Here is a 16,214-nt window from a genome sequence, read left to right as displayed (position 1 = left end):
AAAATCAGATGATTTCACTTATAGAAAGTTAAAAAAGTAAAGATAGAACCAAGTATTTTGGAGGAATGTGATATACACTAAGTCAATATTCAAGTCAAGAATTTTAGTTTTAGTATGTCATCCATTGCCAGGTTTGTGTTTCATTTTTACAAATTCTGAATTGTTTACAAAAGAACATTTTTCTTACTGATGACATCATTTGTGGGTGTTCATTGTAACTGTCTTAAGAAAACCCATTTGCCTAGCTCATATAAGTGGGGCTTCAGATATAATGCAGTATGAGCATTATAATGCCTACTAAGCTGAAATTTGCTTTAATTATTCACATTTAATTTGCGAAAGTTTTAGAATAGAAGTATTCAAAACTGCTTTTCCTATTATTTAAATAAAATTTTTTGTAGTAGTAGAAGGAAAATGCATGAGTTTATTTAGATCTAGATGCTGTTTTGTTTAATGCATATTTTAACTTTCTAGTTCATTTATATCCTAAGCTTTAGTAATAATTTTATTTAGTATAACCGGAAAAAGTTTTTTTATTTGTCTCATAAAGTTGGGGTATATTTTATAGTTTGCAGTATCTTATTGTATTTGACCTCTCTTTTATTATTCATGATACAGAATTCTATATGAATTTTTAAGAGTATAGTTTAATTTCATGCTCCCATGAAACTGTATGATAAATTAATTTTCTTCTTTTAGTTCATTATTATACCAGTATTGAGTAAAAGCTTTTTCTGTACCTTGTTTTTATAAATCGTGTTTCTAACTGCTACAGGAATTTATTACATCATAAGTAGCTTGTCATTTTGTTTACCATGCTTATTATAATTATTTAATGTATGCAATGTCATGATCTACTGGTGCATGAGGAAAATATAAATCAGTAATCTTTGATGTAACTGATGAATAGCTTCTAAAGAATTGGTCAACCCTGATTCAAATCTTTTAATCTATATCAAAACAGATTTTTCTATGTTTTTAAAACTTCTTTATAATTTTTCATTCTTAAAAGGAAAAAGATGTTAAGTTTATGTATTATCTTACAGCTATTGAATATATGGGCGAGGTGCCTTATTTTCTTGTAAAACCAATTCTGGAGCGCTGTAACCCAATGCAACTGTATACTATTGAACATTACAACCCAGTAAGTACAAGTTTCATTTTTAATAAAATGGGCATTATAATAGTAATGCAGTACATCATGCATATGTAATATACATATTTATTCATTCATGTTTCATTTATTGTTTGCTTTTGCCTTTCAACACATGAAATTCATTTTAATGAAAAAAATTATTTTGTCTTTCTTATAGTGAGTGGAATGAAAGGACATCAAAATAAATAAGGCTGTTGTACAAATTTAGGAGAGTAATTGTATCAGCATGTATCAAAACTAGTGATGCCATCAAATTTTGCATGACCCCTCATCAGTGTTTAAGACCTGAATACTTATTATAAGTTTGGTCCGAGTTTTATTCCAAAAGCCCAATGGATTGGTTTCCCCCTCATGTTGCCCTGTAAATTCATCACTTCCCTTAAGCAAAGTGTTCCATGAAAGCATCCTTCCTCTTAGGTAGAGACCTCATGTACTTTGCCATATTCAAATACCTACTATCAACTTTTTCAATATGAACAGGAATGCAAAAGTAGTCTGTACATATATAACTTTAATTGAAATGAACTTGGGATCTTAAGCTTCCGTCATATAAAAACACTGCTTTTAAAAAACAGGAATTCAAGCACACAGAAAAATGTACTCTGTTCCTTCTGAATTTAAATGAGCATTTTAGTTGGAAAAGTTTCATCATCTGATCATATAGATTTTTAGAAAAATGTCTCCCCCTCCCTGCATTGTGATTTAGAGGTAATCTTTTCCTTCAAAGAATGGGAACAGCTTATCTTTGTTTCCATTATTTTCAGGTGTAACACTACTTTTTAATGCATTTTGCATACATAAAATTTTACATTTTAATTGCTCTTAAAAATGTGAAGGTTGCATCTATACTTAACTATTTTCTTTGGAAAGAAATTCTACAAATATTCTTTAATTTTTTAAAGGATAAGGTTTTATAAATTAAATGTCTTTAGCAAAGAAATAAATTGGCTTAATTTTTGGTGAATGTTAAAAACGTTTCTCCCAATTGGTTTCACTATAATCTGGTTAATTTGAGAAATCCAGTCATGTTTTTAATACTTTGGTTTAGGTACCTGTGGTCTTTGATGATTATTCTGTACTCTCCTAAGTTGGTTTAACTTGCAGAACTTTAATTTTAAAAGCCAGTCATCTTGTATTGTTCTATATATATATTTTTTCATGATTTGCTGGTTAAAGAAAGCAATTTAATATTTTTTTTTCAATTAACATTGTTGAATTCTTATAAAGTAAACAAAAAAGTGATTATTTTAAGTCATGCAACTGTTTTGTTAGAAAGTGGACTAAACTAAAAATGATTATCTCCTTTCAGTACTGAAGGAAAATGAATGTTGTATTTTCAGTATTAAAAATATATAAAACGCTCAGTTTTAAAAATATATAAGATGTGTTGGAGTTAAAAAGGGCAAATGTTAGAAATTTATAAAAATATGTAAATGAAAGGCCGCAATTGTGTGTTCAAGACAGAAGCATAAAATTTGCAGAAAGTCACCATGTTTGCATTACTCACAAAATTCATAAATCTATCTATCTCTGTTTGCTGTTTAAGACCTTAAATTATCTTCCAGTTTGGTTATGCTCATGAACAGACTTGTACTGAAAAAATGAGTGTATAAACTGTTTTTGTAATCTGGACTTCTGTTTTGTGATTTTGCTGTTAATGACTGGACACCTCATATGGAATTACTTAATTGAAGCTAGTATGGTGTCAGTATGAATAGGTTTACTATTTGCGACAATCACAGCCACTACCATTTATTTCACTTGCTATTAAGTTTCAGTAGTTGTCTGCAGGTTCCATTCTTCCTGTAAAATAGTTAACATTTTCGTAGTTTGATTTGACTTTCAACCATCACTTTAACTCAAGAACTTAGATAGTTGATCAGGTTGAAATTGGAACTTTGGGTGATCTAGTTTAATTCACTCCCTTTCTTCAAACCAATTGGATATGTCTTTAACTGTATGAACAAGTTAATTGTGATGCTGAAGATGCTGAGAGCAAGTTCCAAATTATTTGCCACTAGGTAGGTAGTGCAGACTTATCCAATATTGCCTCATAAGCATCAGCATTCAAATTTTGAGACCTTAAAATGAGTGCACTAAGGCCAGAAGAAAGAAAGGCCTGCATCATAATTCCTTGCTAATTTCACATTGTAAACAGTGCATTCTTGTAAATAATGGTCAGCTGCCATTTGCCAAGTTCATACTCATTAGTCAGAATGCCACTACGTATGCGATTCCTTATTGCATATGTAGCTCTTCCATTTTTAGTTTACAGGCACAATGTTTTCCATCTCTGTAATTGGAAGCCAAGGTTCAGGCTATTGATCATTGGCTTATTATGCTGCAACTCGCCCATGGAATCTATACTAGTGTACAAAACTTAAATACAGATTGGATTTTTCCTTGTAACTCCAAGAAATCATACAAAGGACCTAAAAATCAGAATACAAAGTATTTTGTATTAATTTAGAATTTAAACAACAAAAATCAGCAAGTCAAAATCAACAAAAAATAAAATTGATTTCTTGATCAGAAATCAACATAAAAATTAATTTGCAGAATATAACACTTTTTTTTTTTTGTTGTTGTTTGAATTCTAAATTAATATTTGTTAAGCATGTTATTTTATTTTAATTAAAGTATTTTGTATTTAAAGAATGAAGAAAAATAAATTAGTTCAAAAATAAGATGCATATAGTATGGAATCAAGCAGAAAAATGTTTTGTGGAAACAGTGGTATTGGTACAGATAATTATTTGTCCAAAAGGTGACCAATAAACATTTGACCCTTGGAATGGGAAGGCAATTTCCTGTCATGGTTGCATTACACCATCTTATCATCCTAACAGAAGATGATTGAAGAGTTTTTTGGTATAAGAGTGACCATTCCTCAGTGAGCAGTTGTTTCAGTTGTTGAGTATTCACCAGATGTGCTAATGTGGAAAAGTGTTGCCAAAAATGGCACATTATTGTATACCAGAACACAGTAGGCAATTCATTTCAGTGATATCCTCACTTTCTAGCAGCTCCTTCATAGTATGAGTCTGGTGTGTTTTGACATTATCACCCATAAAAACAAAGTCTATGCCAATGGCACCCTAGGAGAGATGCTTATGGTTAAGGATAACTTATTGATAATAGCAGTCTGCCTTAAAAGGATGTCTATCAAAAATGTGGGGAGCGAGTGTGTCATTCAGCATAATGCATCCCAGATGAACATGCCAGGAGCATCATGATGATCTCTTTTTCTTACAGTACTTACTACCTGCATTTTCGTATTAGCTGGTTATTCCAGCCGATATGGAAATCATTTGTGACGTTAAAATTCATTCATTAAGAATCATTTGTGATGTTAAATATTCATTTTTAACTGGGACATGACCTCCATTGGTGATGAGTCCAGTGTTTGTATACTGTACACAGCCTCAGTGGTGCCACTGATCAGTAGCCATCAACATGCAGGATGAAAGGTGAAAAGGCCATTTTCATGCATGTGTTTGTCCATAATAAACTGTGATATTTTATGTAATTTGCCTTAGCCACTCAGACAGAATAGTGGTTAGTTACACAGTGATGGTTAGTGTGCAGCAAGGGGGCACTCGGGTAAACTGCTAACCATCCAAAATGCAACACCATGAAGGAAGCATCCAGACAGCCTGAAACCTACAGTATGTATATACTGTAATGGAATATACAAATGATTACAAGTTCAGCACTCTCGCACATCATGGATACTTCTCATAATCCCTATATAAAAGAAGAAAAGATTGCTATTTTGAATAACATAAATTGTTCTCGTGAGATTAAGATTTTTTTTTTTTTTTTTTTAATGCAGCTTTAGTATGCCTCATAGAAAAACGGGAACATTATTCAAGTATTTTTCTAAGTTCTATCTATGTGGGTCATTGCTTACAGAGATTGCGAACTATCTTTCTAGTAAATCAGTCATCTTGTCAAACATAGCCAAGCAACAGTCATGCAAATATAGAGTCAGTGGATGCAGGAAGGAACAACTGATGGACATGGGACTTGTCACGACCACTCACTGCAAGGCAGGCATATCGTGTGCATAATACTGATGGAGTGTACTGCCACATTCATAACCCTATCACAATTAATGCATTTTGTAGTACAACAGTCGGCATCTGCACAGTTTGATGTCATTTATTGACCATGGACTGTTCTCTCTAGGTGTCCACTGCTTCATTTACCTTTAAACCACAGGCATAGGCATTTGCAGTGGTGCTTTGAATGGCAGAGATAGACATCCAAATGGTATGACATGTTTTTGGATGAATCACATTTCTGTCTGCAGTACCATGATCGTCAGATTAGAGTTTGGAGACATAATGGATCGAAGCTGCTCGGCTGTTGTGTTATGCATCATCATAGTGGTCCTGCACCTGCTGTTATGGTGTGGGGTGGTATTGGATTCCAATCCCACACTCTCCCTAGTACCCATTATCAATGCCAGTCTCTGATATTTTACAACACGTTCTCCTTCCTTATCTTCAGGGCTTGCTTATGCTACATTTCAACCGAGCAATACACGACTGCACATTCTGTGCAATATTCAAGCTTTCTTCTTAGCCTACAATATTGCATTGCTACTCTGGCATGTCCACTCTCAGGTTTACTGCCAGTCAAACACGTCTGATCACTGTTTGGAGAATGCCTGGCTGTGCATGCTGCATCTATGGACTTTGGCTACATGTGGAGACAGCATGGCCTGCCATTATCCAACAACACATCCAAAGCTTCTTTCACTCAATGCTGTGTGTAGTAATGGTCATTGGCAAATTTTGAGACAACATTCATTGCTGATTTTCTTGTCTTACTCAATTCAAAGACATGCATTTCAAATCAATTAACATTGCTATTATGTGGAATCTAAAATAAATTTGGCTTTGATATGTCTTGTCCTTTGTGTTACATTTTGGATGGCTGAATGCAACCTGAAATCCTCTTGAGAGGTTGGTTGTAAGAGAAGAGGGGTGGGAGGCAATCAGACCTTCCTTCTCCCAATGTTTTCTCCCTTGGAATTCCACCTGAAACAAAAGTTTAGCAGTTAGCAAGACCAAGTAATATGTCTTGATCAATGCACAGGTGCCAGCCTTACTTTAACGTGTGTCCAACTAGTGGCCATATGCGGCTGCTGAGCAGTATTTTCTGCTGACTGGAATGATACCAGTTATCCTTTGACATTGCTTTTCTTTGCCAACTGCCACCAGTCTTTCTAACAGCGGTACCAATGTTTTGGAAAACTCCCAAGTATGTAAAAAGACACTTGGTCAAAATCAAACCCATGTTTAACATTCATCTTGCTATGCTTTCCCTAAGCATGCTTATCATTCTTCTATATGCAGTAATTCAGATTGTTTCTGTTAGTAATAGTACATGTATATTTCACTTGCAGCAAAAATCTTTAATAACAGCCCTTTGTTCTTCCTTTGCTTATCGTCATATCCTGCGTGTGTCTACTGGAGACTTTTCATGTACTCTTGTATGACCTGTGATGTCTTGTTTTCATTATTTTTATACAGATGATCTTTTTACTAAACTGAATGATTATTTTGTTAATCATTAGAAACCTCTTTCTCAATTTTATGGCTGTCTACTTCAAAATGTTGTCTGTGCTTTAGTTGTGCAGGCTAATGTATGCTCAAACATCTCTCTACAAATAGTATGACTACTGGCATTGTTTCCAGATGTCATTCAAGAGACTGTGGTCCTAGTTTCAGTGAGTCAGTGTGACTTCATTTCAAGGCCATGAATAACCTCTGTTTATCAGTTTGTTTGTTTTTTTAAGCTCTCTTTTTGCGTTTTTGATGTTTTATTGTTATCTTGAATTTTTATTTCAACATATAGCACTTAAGTCTTGTACACTGTGCAAAAAAAAAAAAAAAAAAGAAGGAAAAGGGACAGCTCTATATCTCCCGTGTCTACTAGGGCCGATTGACAAAATTCAACTTGCGTTTTTCATATCTCGAAAGTGCGACTTAGGATTATTTATTAGATTTATTTATAGCATAGTTCTAATATAGGTATTTTGACACAAAATCAGGCTTTTTCTGAAATAAAATACCAATTTTTTTTCATATTTGCATTCTATGACTCATTATACGAAACCAGCAAGTTTTGTAAAAATTGCATGAGTAGCTTTTAAAAAATTTGTTCTCAAAATTTTAGCTCCTCAAAGTTAATTGAGTTTGGTATGTATTTATGAATCTCTTTTTTTTTATTAAACTTATTTGATTTTCCCTTTCACATTTCAAAATTCAGGTTCATTCCAAATAAAATTCACCCATTTTTTTATGATTTATTTTTAAAATTTGTATTTTTAAGTAATTTTATAAATTTTTCAAAAAAAATTTTGAATTATAATCTATAAAATGTTTACCATCATCTTAAACTTGATGTATTTCTAAGCATACCTGCAAAAAATTATTTTCATTCTTTTTTATTCAAGATATATGTGAATTTATATATTGGGACGTTTTGAAATTCGGCATATTTGTTGAAAGCGATAAAACATCAAATGTGGTTTAGACCAGCAGTTGACAACCCTTAGAACTTCACAGACTGCTACATATATAATTTTATATTTGGCAGACCACTAATATGAATTTTGAAAAATAAAAAAACCTTAAACCTGAGGAATTTACAATATTCATTAAATGCATTAAATTATAATTATGCAATGTTTAAAAACATACTAATACACAAAAACAATATTCAACTTTCGAATACATGTAGTTCTAATTTTCATTTGTTAATATAATTTTCAAAATATTTGGTGTTCAGCAGCATGCCTTTATGGAAATTCAGGCTGTGCCCCTGATTATGAGTAGCAATTAAGACACTATTAACATCTCACTTCGCATTGAAAAATTATATGGAAAGTACAAAAGACTTGCCTTCTTGTACAGAAAGCTTGACATTTCTATATCACTGAAAAGTAACTTCTTGTAAAGCAAGAATAAACCAGCAAACTGAAAGCAATATCAATAAACTGAAAATGTTATACCGGCAATTTTTAATTATTGTAAACATAATAATCATAGCTTACTCAGCAATGGCACCATCGATCAAGAGTTAGAGAAAACAAAAATGGAAACTTAAACTGTATTATTAACAACTACAATAGCATTTGTTTGTAATTCAAAAGGAAAGAGAATTCTAGTTCATGCTATTATTGATAACATCATCTCTCACTTTCAAATATTGCTAGATACACCTAAAAGTAGCTGAATAGGAATTTTGCTAAAAGAAGTAGCTAAAATTTAAAAAAATATATAATCCATATTCCATAATAGGTTTTCTTGCTCTTCATTTGTTAAACTGAATCTTCATAAAAATATAAATAATGTCCCAATTTTTCTGTGGACCATCAAAAAGTTTTCACGGACCACCGGTTCGCAAACACTGATTTGATACTTGGCTAATATTATTTGAAAGTAGGAACGATGTGACTTTTTTCTGCTCATGCACAATGTAAAAAGATAGGAACGAGGTGCATTTTTTCCACTCCAGCATATTGGAAGGAAAATGAAAATTGGTTGCCATATATCAAGAAGTTCGCCAAGTGAATTATTCTTGGCACAAACTGAAAATAATTGCGCCAAGATAAATTTTTGAATTTCTCCATAAGTTTCGCACCAAATTTTACAAAATTTAATATCTAGGTATGATTTGACTTTAGAATCGAAATATTGAAAAAAAATTGGTATGTTATTTCAGAAAATGTCAAAATACCTATGTTAGAACAATGCTATATATAAATCTAATATATATCCTAAGTTGTGCTTTCGAGACATGCAAAAACTTTTACGGAATCAAAAAGAAAAACATTATTTTGAACCTAGAAAATCAGTCGGCTTTTTTGCCCTTTTTTTTTTCAATCATCTTACGATAACTAAAATTTGCATTTTCTAATTTTTGCTTTGTCTCAAGGCTCCTTTTTTTAAAATTTCGATCATTTTCTTAAGTCAATTCACATGTTCTTCCAATGGCATTGAAATAACTCTTTGAGTTTATTCAATGTGAAGTATTTCCCCATTTGCATATTTTCTTCAATTTCTTTATAAGCCTGTTCTATGTTGATGGAAGATTCGTCATCAAGAGGCTGAGATTCCGACTGAATACAGTCCATGACATTGGCAGCATCCTATGAGTCAAAGCCTAAATCATGTCTCTATGTCACGACTTTTGCTCCAGTTGTATCCATTTAAAAATCAAAGCCACAAAAATCATTAGCACAATGAGGAAAAACATATATTTTCTCACATTTCTCATGTTATTTTCACTCACTTTATTCCATGTATATCCGATATTTTTAATACAATTTCAAATATTGTAATTTTTCCAAAATGTGCTCAGAGAGGAGATGTTTTCATCAGAAGCTGCTTCAAATGCTTGTGAAAGTGTCCTCCTCAAATAAAAATCCTTAAATTTTGAAATAACCCCTTGATCCATGCGTTGCAGCTCAAAGCTCTTAAAGCATCAGGGTTTTCAGCATGATACACAAGCATGAGCTTCAGTGTGACATCATCAGATGCATTTCTTTGTAAAAATAAAATTCTGCCCTTTAATGCCTTATAGCATGGGTGATATTGCTCTTTTTATGACAAATAAGTTCTAGAAGGCAGCTTATCTTCTGGTAATAACCTAGTTTTGTCGATGTTAAAAATTTGTTCATTAAGGTAGCCTTTTTCTTCAATAATATTATTTCTTCTGGGAATTTTGACATTGATTATTTTTCTGCCACTTGCACATTCACCCATAATGTGAATATTAAGAATCTCTGAGCATTTTTTAAAGCAAAAAAACCACCCATGGTTTAATTGGAAATCTGCATCAGTTTTCAAATTGTTTTTCTTCAGGGGTAAGAAAAGACTTGATGAACTGTGAATTTCTAGTTGGCTTAAGGGAATTCTTGGTTACAGTCTTTCATCCAAAGTGAAAGTCTTTCTATATTTAGCATCAAAGAACTTCTTTGTCTTACAAATTTCTTAGAAGCAGAACTGTTTGTAGCTATTCCATACTCCTTATATTTCTCATTATCTTTCATAATCTTTCTAACTGAAGACTCATTTTTTTAATCTCATAAAATCTTGGTATATGATGCATTGTCATCATAAATTTTAACAATTTCTAGCTTTTCTTGTAAGTTCAATAATTTATGCTTGTTTTGTTTATTGCAACTAGTATCAGAATTTTGTTTCTCATTCATTATAAATAGGTTTAGGAATGAACTATAAATAAAAATTAAACAAAAAGTGAATCGTGGTGAGAATGATGAATAATCGTGCAATATGATTATCGTAGAGATTGAAGGTAAGTTCATTTTGTGAGTGTGCCACTTCTCTTGCCAAATGCATGTGAGCAGTTAGTTAGCCCTGTTCATTTTGGTGATACATATTTTAGCGGGAACATTTAGGTTGTATTATACTGGCACAAAATCCTTGCAGACTGCACAATAGTAAATCAATCAGTAGTGATCAAAATTTATTACTCAATTTACTAACCATACTATACTGTAGTGAAGCTGCACTATGTCAGGTATTAACTGTACTATATTTTCCGTGAAATTACTTGTGTTATGCTGTTCAATATGCAAAATTTTCTTACAGTACCTTCTTGAAGATACTCATGATTTATGGGAAGTGCACTGCAGGAGAGATTATCGCACCGAAGAACCACAAGAGAATGAGACTTGGCGAGATTTATATTGGGTAATATTTTGTTTCATGTTGTATAATTTTTAAGAATATTATTATCTAGTAAATTTAGTTATTCAAAAGTGGTTGAGCATGGCAGTCATGTGGTGTAACAAATATTTTAGAAATTGTAGCTATATAGTAAAAAAAAAAAAAAAAAAAAAAAAAAAAAAAAAAAAAAAATTATTGCGTTTGTTTTCAGCTATATTAACAGGAATAACTGTTCAAAAATGTGTTATCAAAGTATACCAAATATAAACTGCTGGTGTTTCTTCTTTTGTTATTACAGCTGATATCCTTTAGTGTGAGCTTTCTACAAAATTTTCTTAGACTGCAGTAAGATTTTATATCTGTTTCTACTTTAGCTTGGTAAACAGCAGATAAATGATTGTGTGAAATGTATAATTGAAATGCTTCATCTCTTTCTAAAAATGTTTGTTGAGATTGAGAATTGCACATATAAGGTTTTTCTCTGTGTGTATCTTCAAACTATGAAGTTACTAAACTAAGAAAAAATTGTATTACTACCACAATGTAATCTCTTTATGTATCAGTATCCAGTTAAAAGATAACTGTTTTGATTTGTTTCTTTTAAATTATTTGATCCTTCACTTAATAATATGTACTCATTATGCAAAACATAATTTACTGATTATGCAAAATATAAGGTACACCTCCATAATAATACATCTTCTACATATGCAGTCTGAACCAATGTTCAGCCCATTGTTCATGCATTTTTTTTTTTTTTTTTTTTTTTTTAAGCTACAGCTTTTTTTAGCAATGCAGCAGCATTAAACTGTTGATAGTAAAGTGTAAAAAGGTAAATTTTATTGTTTTTGACTTTAGACATCTGTTGAATTCTTTTAACTGCAATCTTAGGGGTTTTAAGAACAGCTAAATGTAGAGTCTGCTGCCGATTTACCAGCAATGCATGTTCATGCTACAGCCCCCCCCCCAAAAAAAAGATAGTCATTCGTAAGCCAATTAACAAACATTTAATGTCATGTCACATCTCGCATTTTTGTGATACTTATTTACTTAACTCTTACTATTGCATTAATTTTAACAATCATAAGTGCATATTGAATGATTTGGAAATATTAATCAGCTCTTCAAGTACCATTTTTATTCTTTAAACACCTATTAGTCTGCTTACAAAATGAGGTGCGTCTTTTTTTGTTTTGTATTCTAATGCAGAAATCTGACAAATAGTCATCCATCTATATTAGCTTCTGAATGTAATATTTTATTTATAACTGATTGCATGTCAGGAAATGTAATCTTCAGGCTTCAAGACAAGGACTAGCATTGTATTGTCTTCTTAGATTGGTTATTATAATGATCGTAAATTTCACAAAACAGAGTCTTTTAGAAACCATGAAATGTTAAGTAAATCAAAAAGCAGTTAATTTGTTTAATAAAAATTTGTTGTTAAAACTAGTTTAATAGCTTTCAGTGAGATTTTCAAATAATTACTTCGTATCCCATACAAATACATTTTTATAGCACTCCTTGTATCTTCTACGTGACTCTTTATTGTAATCATATTTTGTAGAGTCATTAGGTTAATTGGAAGCAGAAAAGATGAAAAATATGCAACCGCCTTCGCCGGGAATCGAACCATGGACCTCTGGAATACCGTCCCAGCGTGCTGCCATTACACCACGAAGGCACACTAGGGAAGTGGGAGAAATACCTTATACAGTCAAAAGTCGTTAATCCGGACTCGCCGGGACTTTGGTGATTCCGGATTATAGATCATCACTTTAAATCACATAAGATGGCATGCAGAAATTCTAAAATTAAAAATATGAAACTGTAATTCATGAAATAAAGAACAATTATGATCTAAAGGGTATCAAAATTTACAAAAAAAAAGCTTAATATTTATTTGTTTACTTTATTAAACATTTCTTTCAGTGTAAGTTGTTTAAGTTGCTTCGTTTTATGTGATAATACTTTCTCTTTAATTCTATAAACAGACATAATTTTTTGTTGTTACAAAGTTCCACTGTTCAAGTCCCGTTAATTATCGAAATTTTTTCGTTTTCACTAACCTCTCTGTCACCTTCTTCATGTCTTTATCCATTTTTTGCAGCAATTCCACTTTTTGTTTGATGGACATCGAAACATACTTTCGTTTTGTAGATCCTTTGGAAGTTCCAGCATCGGAAATTCTATTTGACATAATCGAAAGTTCAAGTTTACTTTTATAGTATTGCTCTTACAGTCTGCAAAAAATAATAAGCCGGATCCAATTTGAAAATTAAGGAACAACGCAATTATCAACAATAACTGAAATAGATAATTAGATAATTTTAGCTTATACCGTCCGTTATACATAAAACGTGCACATGAAAACATATTCTGTGCTTGCGCACACGCAAATGCGCAGTCATAAGAGGTCTTGCGCGCACGCATATGCGCATGTGTCAACACGGCGCATGTGCAGAAAGTTTTTAGCTTTGAGGTCCGAATTAAGGACTTTTGACTGTATCCCTTTTTTAAGTTGTTACTTTATACGTTATTGCTAAGTGGAAATTGTGATCAGCCAAACATAGTTTATCCCACTATTTGCTATTGTTCTATATTACAGTTATAGTTACATATTATGCTACTTATATATGTGACTTCTCCCTTTTTAACAGAAATAGAGATTATACAGTATCTTTTAATTAATAATTTTTAAATCCTGTCAGATCGAGTAACGTATGTTCTTTTGCTGAATTTGGTGACACAATGCTTTTATTACACCTAGAAGAATTTACAGGCATATCTAAATTTGGAATGCTTCTGCTAATGTAAAATTTATTCGCATGTTCACCATTCTCATAACTATTTTGCAATATGAAATATTTCTGATTAGTTCCTTTAAGAATGTCTCTTCTATTCCTTTATATAATTTTTGCCACATGCTTTTAGCTTTTACCTTATTTCATTTATGTACACATTATCTTCAACTTTCAGTGGCTTTAATAGTCTTCCATTACTATCATAATAACTTTTTTGTAATGCTTCTCTCTTCAGTAAATGTTGCTTTTCTTCTTCATGTTACTTAACTCAGATGTAATTCTCTTTTAATAGGCATAATCCATTCACCTTTCTTCCAAACATCCATTCTGAAGGTGACTTAATTTCAGCTGAAATAGGAGAGCTACGATATTTATGTTAATGCTAAATATGGATCCTTATTGTCAACTACAGCTTTTTTTAACATTAGCTTCACAGTTTGAATGTCTGTCAACCATTCCATTTGATTGTGAGTTATTTGGACTTGAAGTTCTAGTTCCAAGATTCTGTTTTCTTTCAAATTCCTTAAATGTCATGCAATGTTGGACCATTAGGTGTTTCTTTAGATATCATTAGTTCTTTACTGTTAGCTTTTTGAAAACTCAAACATGTTGGACAGTTCAGTACCAAAATTTCTTTTGACATTCCTGGCTAATGTAACATTTTTCTGTTGCTAAATGACCATAATGAATTCCAACTGAAATAAATTTCTGTAAATTTCTAGATACAACAAAGCTGGATTTCTTAAATATTAACCCACTTGCTTCTGGTACTTCTTTGAAGTTAAAATAACTGTTTTGCCAGTTCAGGAACCATACCTTGTTATATCTAGCCATCTACTTTTAATTAATTTTCTTAAAACTTGCAACTTTTCTTCTGTTTCTAGTTAAATAATTTCCATTGTACCTTTAGACACTGGTGTATTCTCTGTAACCATACTAGCATAGGCTTCTGTGTCTCCTTCAAAAAAATCAGATCCTTTATCAGTGAATGGCCTTGATATTGCATGAACTATAAAAAATTCTTTTCCTGGTTTATATTTTATCTCAAACTGATATGGCTGTAATCTTTTATGCATCTTTGTAGTCTTACTGGACATTTATTTAATGGTTTCTTGAAAAATGATTCTAACAATTTATGGCCACTTCCAACTGTAAAAAATTTACCAAATACATACTGGAGAAATTTCTGACATGCAAATACAATAGCTGAAGTTTCTTTTTCAATTTGAGCATTATTCTTCTATGCATCTTATAATGCTTTAGATGCATATGCAGAGGTAAATTATTCTTCTGTGATATTGCTCCTTGTCTTTATTGTGATGCAGCTAAAGATAAAACTGCAGACATAATGTTTATATCGTAATACGTAAAAGCTGGTTTGCTTACTGGTTTATTATAAGACAGTTTTTAGTCTTTTGAAAGCTTTTCCAAGTACAGCTTTCTGATTCCAGACAACCTGTTTTTTAACAAATCTATGATATGAATTCTGATATGTTTTGTATGAAAAAAGAAACATATGTAATCATTTCTAGGAAACTTTCTCATTCCTTGATATTTTTTGCTGGTTTTATATTTAAATTAGCCTTAACTTTGTCTTCATATTTTTTTCAAAGCGTCTTTAGAAAATATATGTTCCATATATTTGACTTCATTCAGCCTAGTTTTATGTTCTTTTTCTCTGGCTCTTAGCCAACACCATTTTTAATCTTAACTCATGTTCATTTTAGATTTTCCCCAAACTAAGAAGTCATCTATGTATATTTGAAGTCCTTCTATATTCAATAAAATTTCAGAAAAACTTCTGACGATGAACATAATCCATATGGCAAAACAGTATCTACCAATTGAATATTAAATGCAGTAAACTGACAGCTTGAATATGACAGTTTAAGTTGACAAAATGCTTTGTTTGTTTCTAAAATACTGAACACTTTTGCATTTGATATTAAATTTCTTTGAAGTATGGTATGTGATAATGTTCTTTTAGTATATTTTAGTTAGGGTATTGAGGATCTAATTATACTCTTAAACTACTGTTCTTTTTTCTTATTACAACTAAATGCATTTAATAAACGAAGTGGAATTTTCCTAAAAGGCTCTATTTTATCAACTGCTGCTAGTTTTAATTTCATGTAATAGGTAAAACAGGTCAAATGCCCAATTCTTTTCAGTATGTCTAGGTATCCATTCTAAGATTCTGGTAGATTTTCATTAGATTCAAGATTTACTGTATATATCCTTTGCACTAGATTTAATTTTTTGTAATGTAGGTAAACCTAAATTAGCTGAAATATTTTTATCATATGCTACTACTTGAAGTTCTACTTCATCTATATCACCTTTGGTTATCTCACATAAGAACTCATATTTTCCAACTGCATCAGTTTTTAGAACCTTAATAATTTTTTCAATAATTCAAGTGACATTCAACGTCTTTCTTATCTTCTTCACGTAAATTAAAAGTATTAAACTTTTTAAGTGCTTCTTCACCAATAATTTGCAATAACATAGCTACTTTAATTTCAGGTTATTTATTAATACCAC

General features: G+C 31.6%; 1 protein-coding gene across 2 annotated transcripts in view; it reads left to right on the top strand.

Moving 5' to 3' along the window:
• Nucleotides 1-16,214, top strand: part of LOC118193082 (transcription elongation factor B polypeptide 3-like) — a 242,034-nt gene that overhangs the window by 204,309 nt on the left and 21,511 nt on the right. For both annotated transcript variants that reach the window (XM_085809426.1, XM_085809425.1), the window contains exons 7-8: nucleotides 1,047-1,144; nucleotides 10,789-10,890. In XM_085809426.1, coding sequence (XP_085665552.1) covers nucleotides 1,047-1,144; nucleotides 10,789-10,890 — 200 coding nt within the window. The remainder of the gene's footprint in view (nucleotides 1-1,046; nucleotides 1,145-10,788; nucleotides 10,891-16,214) is intronic.

The sequence above is a fragment of the Stegodyphus dumicola genome, chromosome X2 (assembly GCF_044657685.1).
Source record: "Stegodyphus dumicola isolate Sdum_Otavi_A_Nest chromosome X2, ASM4465768v1".
NCBI classification, from domain to species: Eukaryota; Metazoa; Arthropoda; class Arachnida; order Araneae; family Eresidae; genus Stegodyphus; species Stegodyphus dumicola.
The sequence above is the reverse complement of the archived record's forward strand: the minus strand, read 5'-3'. Positions and strand labels throughout refer to the sequence as shown.